At 30.1% G+C, this 11,305-nt stretch overlaps 2 protein-coding genes across 2 annotated transcripts; one reads left to right on the top strand and one right to left on the bottom strand.

The window, feature by feature from the left end:
• Window positions 1-6,298: 6,298 nt before the first annotated feature.
• LOC126774264 (uncharacterized) lies at window positions 6,299-7,513 on the bottom strand. The gene is made up of 3 exons (XM_050495701.1): window positions 7,290-7,513; window positions 6,978-7,127; window positions 6,299-6,549 (listed from the first exon to the last, which is right to left on the bottom strand). Exons 1-3 carry the CDS (start codon window positions 7,371-7,373, stop codon window positions 6,442-6,444), a joined length of 342 nt encoding a protein of 113 aa, XP_050351658.1. The 5' UTR covers window positions 7,374-7,513; the 3' UTR covers window positions 6,299-6,441.
• A 782-nt stretch (window positions 7,514-8,295) lies between these two features.
• Window positions 8,296-11,133, top strand: LOC126774243 (anamorsin homolog). The gene is made up of 5 exons (XM_050495666.1): window positions 8,296-8,631; window positions 8,717-8,946; window positions 9,075-9,240; window positions 9,941-10,047; window positions 10,952-11,133. Exons 1-5 carry the CDS (start codon window positions 8,490-8,492, stop codon window positions 11,054-11,056), a joined length of 750 nt encoding a protein of 249 aa, XP_050351623.1. The 5' UTR covers window positions 8,296-8,489; the 3' UTR covers window positions 11,057-11,133.
• The last annotated feature ends 172 nt before the right edge of the window (window positions 11,134-11,305 follow it).

Raw genomic sequence — 11,305 nt, 5'->3', positions numbered from 1 at the left:
TGATAGATGCGTTGGTTGTTGACTTCAACGACAAAATAAGTGAGATCTAAATGGGTGCCAATTTCAATGGTCAGTCCTGAAATTTATTTATGAAAACATACAATATATTATAACAACTTAAAAAATCATTTCTTCTTATAACTTAGGATGATATATTGAAGCCTGACTTGGCTAGTTCTCATATACGAATTATTATTAAGTACCTACAGGCATGGAAGAGTCTTATGTTCCATGACTAGTTCCTACTAGCAAGCCAAATTTTCGGAAGAATAAAATAAGAACGTTAATAACTGGGAATTAGTATTAATTATTATTTCAGTATTTAGCGCACGTCAATAGTGTAAGATTCTTACTTATAAATAATTATTAATAACGAATTAAATCCGAAAGTCGACTATACTCTTAGTTATAAGTACTAAAATTGATATAAATGGATTAAAAAAAAATAAGGATAGTATTCCACTCGTTATATATTCACGTGAAGACCTTAAAATCCACATTAAGAACAGCTGTCATCAATTTTGATTACTGATTCTTACATTACAGACATTATAAGTAAGTGTTCCTAATAGAATCAATTAATTCAAAAATTATAATAAAATAATAAAAAATTTACTGGTTTCTGATTTATTCCTTTGTATTCACCCAACCACGTATCAGGATGCAAAATTTGAGCTTTCTTGGTCATTTGGAACTGGATTAGAGTTTTGATCTATAGGTCAGTCAGTGATAAAAATGACGATTTTTGGACGTTAATATCTAAATAACCGTTTGAGGTGTGTTTATGAAATTTGGAGCCCATATGTTGCAAGTCTCAATATGTGATTTGGTTCACATATTGAGACTTGCAACTTGAGTTTTTGAGTTATGAGGAGGTCAAAAGTGACTCCAAATGGTTCATGAAATATTACACACGGTTCTACTCGCCAGATTTGTTAGCTTGAACTTGGCCTTCCACTCATTTAGGTCACGTTTAAATATATTAAGTCAAACTACATGCCACTGTAAGTTCACTAATGAAAAAAACGAAATATACTTTTTTTCTAACCAAAATTAAATTTCATGCTTCTTACTTAAAAATCACAGACTTCCTTAAAACCATTTATCCTTTACCTAACCTTACGCGCGATCGAAGCTGCGAGGAATAGCTAGTTAAATATAAAGTTTCGAAAAAGGAATGTGTATTACATATACAGCTATACTTTTTTTATTTCGTTATATGGGTAGTTTTTTTAATAAGCTACTATCCTAACCTAACAAAATATATTAAAAATGATAACGACATAGGTTTACCAGGTCCATGTTACCAAGGAGCGCCATGCATCTCCGACATACATATGTGCGTTCGCTGCAAATAACTTAATGCTATGGCAACAAAGCGGCAATCGGCGCGCTTTACAATACACTTGAGAGCGTTTAATCGCGCCGATACCAGCATAAGCTAAACGATATTTAATATGATTGATCATATCTCAATCTGAGCTCAACTTACATTGTAAGAATTAAATCTCAGAAATTTTGTTTTGTTCCTATAAACTAATCATTCAATCATCATCATCATTTTACAGACTATCATTTATAGGTAGCTAAAGGTTCAACCTATTGAACTGAAGAGTTATTTTATAGCATTTTATAAATCGAATAAATGTTCAACGTGATTCCTTAAATAGTCATAAATTTTTTATTTATAAGCCGATTGAAATAAAACAAACACAATATTTGAAGTGAAGTTTGCCACAATACCATTGCCACTAGTGAAAACTAAATCAGTTCAGACGTTTCTAAGATTAGCGCGCACAGACACACAGGCAAACAAACAGAAAAAAATCTACTAATCATTGTTTTGGGTTCTATTGCGTTGGTAAAGACCCCCGATAACAGTTCTACACATGTGTCTTCCATGTACGGACAGCGATAATTTACATTTTTATTATCTGTAATATGTATTGTTTGGATAAACAATACACAAAAAAGAATAGTTTGTAAGCTTTAGAGTTCTGAAACCACTTTTTAGTTTTGCTCCCATTTTCCTCTTTGCCAGCGTGGACTTTTATTTACGGCGTATACAAATAAATCTAAAGTTGTTGAAAGTAATGAATCCGCATCGAATCATTTATTTAATGGATTGGACAATATCGTTAACCTTATCTTTAGACATACTGTGTCTTATTTGGCCCTGGTTAATTGATCAACCAAAGCCGATGAAAACTCAATGTTTATACGATTTCGGCCAATATTTTCTAAAGTCATCATTTAAAATGGAGAGTTTTATTATTATGTTTTAAGTATTAACAAGAGTCGAGTTTATGTAACAAGCAAAGGATCTAGGTTCTCACTCGAAGTATAAAATATATATTTTATATAAAAGTAGAATTCATAAAAACAGTTTATGCAGAATGACTAAGCTTTTTTTCTGAATAAAAGTTGCAAACGTTATCAACGTGACGCTTTTGTGCTGTAACTTATTACCGCTCTGGTGTTGACAGCAGACACTGCATAAAACATTTAGCCAGACCCTGGACAAAAGTTTTTTTATTTATATTATTAACTAGCTAATCCTACCGACTTCGTACGGGTAGATAAGAAGAAAAATGTATTTTATATAGGATTCACGTAATATCCGATCTTAGTGAGCGTCTATAAATTAATGGTCTGTGGCAAATAAACGATACGTGAACTGCAGGTTGAATATCAAATTTAAATATTCAAAATACTTTGAAAAAACGGGAAAGATATTGTTCTTAATGATGATTAATTTTTAATATAAATCTTAAATGAAATTTGTTTTTCACGAATTACATTTGTCTTTTAGAAATGTATTCATTGTTTTAAAATAGCAACAAATTATTATTGTAGGTACATAATTTTTTGTTTCTGTTTTAATAAGCTATCATCAACAACACACATGTTGTGTTTAAAGAGTAACATTTAATTAATTTAACAACAAAATGTACTCAACTAAAGAATTATTATAAAAATATGAACAACTCATTGATATATTTAAAGGGAAATAGCCAAAAATTAATATGTAACAATTTGCGGTGTCTAAATGCCAGTGTTGTGTCTATTTAGTCGGGTAAGGAGTTACTGTAACAAATTTCAAGTCAAACGGAAAGTTACTGGAAGTCTTTTTACTAGTAAACTGATATATATATATTTGTAAATCTATCTATTGTATATATAATAAAATACAGTTTTATTCAAATAAAACATTGAAACAAGAAATCCCCATTGTTGTACGCACGCAAGTACTTACATACATATAATTATAGACTAATTTGTATTACTTAATTCTTAATCGAATACTTAATACTTTTAAATCGAATTCATAACAAATGATCAATTAAGTTTTTAAACAATAATTAATAATATAACTTTACAATTTCGTTTCAACTGTAAATTTCTCGCCAACCTAAATCCTATCTAGTACCTTGCATCCTTGTACTTCGACCTATGCCTATTAGAATGAAACAAATAAAATATTTAAAATTAGTCTTTTAGACTACGGCTGCTACCTTATAATTAAAAGTCATTTTGAAATCACTTTAGTTTTATTTATTTATATAGATAAACTTTAAATAGTATACAACAAAAGTACGACCTATGTGAACTTTTAGTTGTTATAGCTTTTAACTCGAAACTCCATTTTGATAAAATTCAGTTATTTCCATTTGTAATGTTTAGCCGTTTTGAAGATTACCCATATAAACAGACAGCCAAAAATAATGATTGTTTTGGTTTTGTTCACTCGCATATAGAGTCAGTCACATTTACTTTAAAGTATCTGTTATGAAATTACAGACATTTCAATGTATTTATTTGTATATATTTTAAATTTTTTTTTTTCATTAAATCCTTTTCGATGTTCGTGTTTGGATAATTTTTGACGTGATTTTTTTACAAAATATAAAATATTTATTGCATCACTAGAAATTAAAATGTGTATAAAATCCCTAAAACGGTCTTTGGCATTTGTTAATTGTTGCTAGCTATGATCGTTTATTTAGGTATCATATGGGCAATTAAAACGATTGTCAATATTACTACGATATTGACAACAAATTACTTACAATTCTGATTGATGGCAATCGACGTACCATGTATTGTTGTTTAACGACAGTGAAGGAAAATTCTTTTTTTTAATCCGCATTTCGGATTCATTAGGCGAGTTGCTACTGACTCGCTATAAACATACCTATATATTTATTATCTGACGTCTTTATCTCCGTACACCTTCTGTGATCTGCAACAAGTTTCTTCATTGTCAATATCATCGGACAGCATACTTAGTGCGTTTTAGAAAGTCAGGGAACTCTTCTTTCGCTTGTCAAAACGGAACTGTTATAAACTTTAGAAAAGCTTACCACCAGTACGGATGGAAACAATTTGTTAGTTTCGGGTAACCTACTTTTTTATGTTATAGGTCCACCTGATGTTATGTGGTCACCACCACCCATAGACATTGGCGATGTAAAATTATTAACCATTCCTTACATCGCCAATACGCCACGAATTGGACGACACCACCAAGACGGCCTTGCACAAAGTCCTACCACCTGTGAAATACCATCGTTACATGAACATTACATTTATATTTTGAAAAGAGCTACTAAAATACTAGTATTTTTAAAAACATTCCCTCTTCTCGGCTGATATATTCATTGTCACCAATATCATAAATTGATAACGACGACGATTATTATCCAAAGTTCAGTATTTTTGGGAAATTGATGAGTGTTAAAGTATAGTCATTAATTATTATTTTTACAGATGTAACCATCACAACAAAAAGAAATGCAAGCAAAGATAATCAGAAAAACACCAAATACATATTTTAAGAGACCTCAATTGAAGCGGGCGTGATAGCTAAGGGCTGGGCTACCAAATTAAGCCGATTATCAAACGATCAGAGGCTTTATGCTCAGAAAATTATTCACGACGTCCTTATCAAAGGTGAAACGGGCACATTAACAAGGCACGGCGTTCAATTCCTCGCAGCCAGGACGTCCTCTAATACTTTCAAACAATCCCCTTAATTAAATTCGTTACTGTCACCATCATCAAAACAACAAATACGCCATAACACATTTCCAACTACGCCAAATGGTACGACCCTGAAGCACACAAGAATTAATGCGAGATGTGCCGTGTGTTTGTATACTGGGGGTAGAGCTTTGTGCAAGCTCGTCTAGTGGTACCACCCACTCGTCAGATATTATACCGCAAAACAGCAGAACTTGGTATTGCTGTGTTCCGGTTTGAAGGGTGAGTGAGCCAGTGTAATTACAGGCTCAAGGGACATAACATCTTAGTTCCCAAGGTTGGTGGCGCATTGGTGATCTAAACGATGGTTAACATTTCTTACAATGCCAATGACTATGCGCGTTGGTGACCACTTACCATCAGGTGGCCCATATGCTCGTCCGCCTTCCTATTCTATAAAAAAAAATGAATTCGTAATATGTATGTATGACATGATTTTTTATTCAAAACTGAAATCGCAGGACACGTACTCTACAGGTGCTCTTATTAAAAGAGTACCTATCATTATTTTCGCCCATAATTTGAAACCTCATATAGCGTAAATGTTGACAATCGCGTAACCAATGAACGTTTTATGGTTATATAGGCTAGTAAAAGCCCTTGAGCTTGCTTTTGTCAGTACAAATATAAATATAAATAGTTACAAGAAAATATTCTTAGTCAACTACTTTCAAATTACCAATATCTATGTCAAATATAAGAATTGTTGAATTCTGTATTTAATATTTATAATATTAATTATAAAAATAGCTTTCTGTTACTGTTTAATATGTTGTTAACTTGATTGTACTGATTTGAATCTTTGTGCACCTCGTGTTCAATATTACCATTATGATTCAAATAACAATTTAATATTTATATAATTTAGTTTAAAATATGCAATATTGAAAATGTTGACACTAATAAATATTTTATTGATTTCAAACATACCTTACATGTTCATCACAACAATAATTGTATATATATTTTATTTGTGATAAATTTTAGTTCAGTTAATTTTTTATCTGTAGCTTGACATTAGTATACCAAATATGTAATTGTATAGTAAGTAAAACATATGGTTATATTTTTTCTTTCAGACTATGTACATTAAATGTAGATAATTATCATGAAAAATTATGTTATATCTAAAAATTTCAGTTTTTGAAACATTCTGACTCTCAGGTTATTAAAGAATATTAAAAAAAATCTATAAATTAACATAGGTAAAATGAAAAAGCATTTTATATAATAAGAATAATGTAAATTTATTATTATTTTTGATATTTATCACAGTAACATATTTAATAAAAATAAAGTTATAATACTTTCAAAATATATTATGAAGGAATGTTGAGATAAAGATATAAATCACAATGGTTTGTTTTTACTATTTACCTTCAAAACTAATTATATGTTTTATTTGCGTTGTTGTGATACTAATGCTAAACCCTGTACAATAAGTGCAGTGCCAATCCACCACTGGAAGGACGATGCTTCATTGAATAATACCACACCGATTAATCCCTGTAGAAAATTATAATAATTATAACTTTGAATATTTCCCATGTAAAATTAAACTTAACAATTGTAACTTGGTACAGTCCAGGCATTATATATATATATATATATATATAAATGGACAAAATTTATATATATATATATAAATTTTATTCGAATCATGAACAAAATTTTACAGTTATGTTATTTTACATTTGCACATACTAAGCTACACTACAGAGAAAACAATTCTCAATATCTCAATATCTCAAAATCTCACCTGATATTTTTGATTTTTAGGCATTCATAATAAAAATGTTGAATGAAAAACTAGATTTTTCATTTCACATATTTATTATGAGCTTTTGTTTTTTGGTCAGTTTATTTCTTCAAAAATTAAAAGAAAATTATTTCTATAAAAGATGATATATAAACATATAAATTAAATTACTTACCGAAAGTATATAACTAGAAGCAGAAGATATTACAGTTGGTGCTACTGAGTTTGTAGATGCATCTAATGACCGAAGATAACACCGACATCCCCATGTATTGACTAAAACCATTACAACCAGCAGAAAACCCCACAAAATGTAACTGTCACCCTAAAATACAATGCACAATGTAGGTATACATTTTATTTTAAATTTAAAAATAGCTATCAATTTATAAAGAAAAAAATTAAAATGATTTTTATTTTAATACATAGCCAATAACATTGACAACTTTATGTCATTAAAAAAGCCCTTGAATATTATAATATTTACCACCACATCTGATGTTCCAGAGAGTTTTCCCAAAGTACTTCCCACTGATGACCATATACCAGCCATAAATGCTTCTTGTAACATTATGAAAGTAATGTACTATGTTATTGCGAATACTAAGATCATCTCAAATTAGATTTTCTTATTTTATTTATGATTTCCATAACAAAATCAGCTGCTTATTATTAACATTTAGTTAACTAAAGTGACAGTAGCAGAATCACAGAACACTTTTACTCAGAGATAGTTTTGGCAGAGTAGCATTAAAACGTAGACAGAGAAACTAACTATTTGTCTACACATTACAACGACAACTCCACAAAATTGTTAAACTTAAATTTTAATATAAAATTTAAAAATATGTTATTTTGCTTAAAGTTTATGAACAGTTAGTCGGTTACGAGACGGGATAATTTTAGGTGCCGAATTGATATTCTGAAGAAAATAGAATAATCACTTTAACTCTTTGATAACAACGATTATAATTTGGTATTTCACATAAGTTTTATTTAGTATCTTTATAAACAAATATTAGATTATGGTCATATTCTGCTCATATTGGTAATTTACTCTAATAAGTAAAATAGATACTATGCGCATCGAATGATAGTAATAATTTGACCCGGGTTTTCCCATAAATAAAATAAATAATAACCGAGATAAACAAATGCAACTACTATCCGCACAAACTCACAAATAAAAACAAAGTTTATAGCTTACTTTGTCTTATTTGTTTAATTATTAAAATACTTAACTAATTCCGACTTTTTTTCACAACATGTTGCATTATCCATCAATCTATTTTTACCATTAACTTGTTATTAAAAACGTTTTTGAAATTATTGCATCTAATAAACTATTTATATTTTTTATTAGTGTATTTAGCTTTACAAAAAGATGAGGCTGTATGGTGATTTTCTTATCCAAGAGGAAAAAATGAAAAAAAACCCGAGCTGTCATGTTAGACAGTAACACTAATAAATGTCAACTTGGCACTGTCAACTTCTCAAAATTAAACTTCACATATCGCAAGTTCATAATTTACAAATCATTTCGGATTCGTCGATTCGGGCTTCGAAGACGCTTTCGAATTATTGTTTCATGATTGAGTTGTCCGTCCTCCGTACTCTCAAAAATTTAAAGCAATACATTTAAACCCTTTCGCGTTTTCCTTCTATTTAAAAAGTTGCTGTTTACATCATGGATAATATCAAAAGTGGTGATAATGTATTGATCGTATGGAGTAACAGTGAACCTAATAAAATAAGCGAATTAGTAAACAAAATTCAAGGTTTAGCAAATACGTCTGTGGTTCTTGAAAATTCTTCTATGATTACAGAAGGTAAGGAACCTTTGTTATTAAAAACTTTCTGAATCCAAGCATGCATTGTTGCTTAATCATTCTAACGTAATTTATATGTTTTCAGCTTCTAGACCGTTCTCTTCGTTTGATATAATATTATCGAATTGGATAATACCACACTCTGTTGACCACAATGATAGTCTACTTGCAATATTAATTAAGCTCTTGAAGCCCAGTGGAAAACTTATTTTAAAAGACACAAAAGATATCACTTTAAATCTCAAGTTAAACGGATTTATAAATGTTACAAAAGGGCGTGATAACCAGTATTTAGCTGAAAAACCTAATTTTGAGGTAAGCAGCTCAAGTATTATCATAAGTGTTTTGCTATGTTATATTAAATACTTTAATTAAACAACCTATTTTTTACTATGTAAATCCTATATTAAAAAATAAAAGTTGAAATGTTCCTTTTAATGTAGGTTGGCTCTAAAGCATCACTTAAACTCAGTAACAAACCAGCAGTGTGGAAATTAGATGAAACAATAGAGGAAGCATGGACAGGAAAGAATGATGATGAAATAATTGATTCTGATATGTTGCTCGATGAAGACGACCTTAAGCGTCCTGATCAGCAGTCATTAAGAGGTTTGTATACTGTTTGAATTTCACTTAAAACAAGCATTTTATTTAATAGACTACTTTTTTATGTTTCTAATTAATACTATTTATATGAAAAATACTCAAATTAACATAGAAATTATTAAAAAAAAAATGTTTGCTGTTTTAAGTAGTTATAAAAGATAAGGATGTTATTCAACATTGGTATCTTAAAATAGTATGTTTAATATTATCACCATTATTATAGAGATTTTCCTTTTAATTTTTTTATGCTTAACATTTTATCTTGATAAGAATTTCTTGAGGTTTTGTGTTCCAAGTGTAATAAGCTTAGTATTACAATGTTGAGGTTTTGTGTTCCAAGTGATGTATCACTCAAGGTGAATTTACAATGCCAGGATGTGAATGAATGTTTTTATTTGATTGATTGACATTCATGCTATTCAAATTTGGAATTTGTCTATAATAGTTGGTTTCTATCTTATCTGTGTAAATTACCTTGTATCTGTAATCAGTTCATTTGATGCCAAAACTTGAAGCTATTCATTGTGTGTTATGGTATAACTTATAAACATTATATTATTAATAGAAAATACATGTAATGTCTGATATTGTACATTTTCATTTTTTTTTTAAATTCAAATGTGTGTGCCAATGTTAACATAACTATTCTATTTGAATTTGTGGAATCATTCATTTTCTAAGTTTATTTGTACTGTTTTCACAGTATGCTCTACAACCGGGAAAAGGAAGGCATGTGCGGACTGCTCTTGTGGCTTAGCTGAAGAGTTACGAGGAGAGACAAAAGATACACCTAAATCCTCATGTGGAAGTGTAAGCATATTCACTTTTTCCTTTATCTCTATAGTTCTAACTAAAAAGGTATTGTGATTACACATTCTTTTTAGGGCAACATTTTAAAAGCTGTTTAGGAATGTGTAAGTTGCAAATTCAGTCCTGACCTCTTGGGACTGTTATTGTTCTCACTCCAAAAACAAGCTTTATGCTTAATTTGAGGGGTAAATATGAATGTTGATATTTTCTAAACTACAAAAACTTTTATAATTGTTATTAATGTACCTACTAAGACCAGTTAGCAATTAATTAACAAGAGGTTAATAAAATTTCATCTGGTGAAATGTTAGTGGTGTTCAACAGTAATAATAAAAAAATCATAAAATGTACTAGAGTATAGTATATTTAAATGTACTGTTATTTATGAGTATATAAAATGCAATTTTATATACTCAGATTTATTCATAGCAACATTGTTCGGTGCATTGAGCCAACCTGATAAATTCTAATTAATATATTTTTTATTAAAAAAGCCGAGATGGCCCTGTGGTAAGAACGCGTGAATCTTAACCGATGATCGTGGGTTCAAACCCGGGCAAGCACCACTGAATTTTCATGTGCTTAATTTGTGATTAGAATTCATCTCGTGCTTTACGGTGAAGGAAAACATCGTGAGGAAACCTGCATGTGTCTAATTTCACTGAAGTTCCGCCACATGTGAATTCTACCAACCTGCATTGGAGCAGCGTGGTGGAATAAGCTCCAAACCTTCTCCTCAAAAAGAGGAGAGGAGGCCTTTAGCCCAGCAGTGGGACATTCACAGGTTGTTACGGTTACGGTATATTTTTTATTTTTGTAGGTATTATTACTTAATTAACTAACTTTGTAGAAATATAATGATTATAGAATTGAATTTTGATTTAATGTAATATCTTTTTTTCAGTGTTATCTAGGGGATGCTTTCCGTTGTGCAACATGTCCATACCTTGGTATGCCAGCCTTCAAGCCCGGTGAAAAAGTGATCTTGGATCTTAAGTCGGATATATGAATGTTTTTAGTTATATTAAATAACTTATACGCTTGATATTTTATGTTGTGATTATATAAATAAATATTTCAAAATCATTATCTCTTCTTAATTTCAAGTAGTTATATTATAAAACTGGTTCATAAAGCATAATTTTTAGTTTGTATTATACTAAAATTGTCATCGCCCGCGGCTTCACCCACGTTCTACAGCAAGGGGGCAAGTATTAGGTAAAAAAGGTATGTCTTTCCTTCAGACTAAATTTCATCA

This window comes from Nymphalis io, chromosome 16, assembly GCF_905147045.1.
Source record: "Nymphalis io chromosome 16, ilAglIoxx1.1, whole genome shotgun sequence".
NCBI classification, from domain to species: Eukaryota; Metazoa; Arthropoda; class Insecta; order Lepidoptera; family Nymphalidae; genus Nymphalis; species Nymphalis io.
This window is presented reverse-complemented; position numbering and strand designations above follow the sequence as displayed.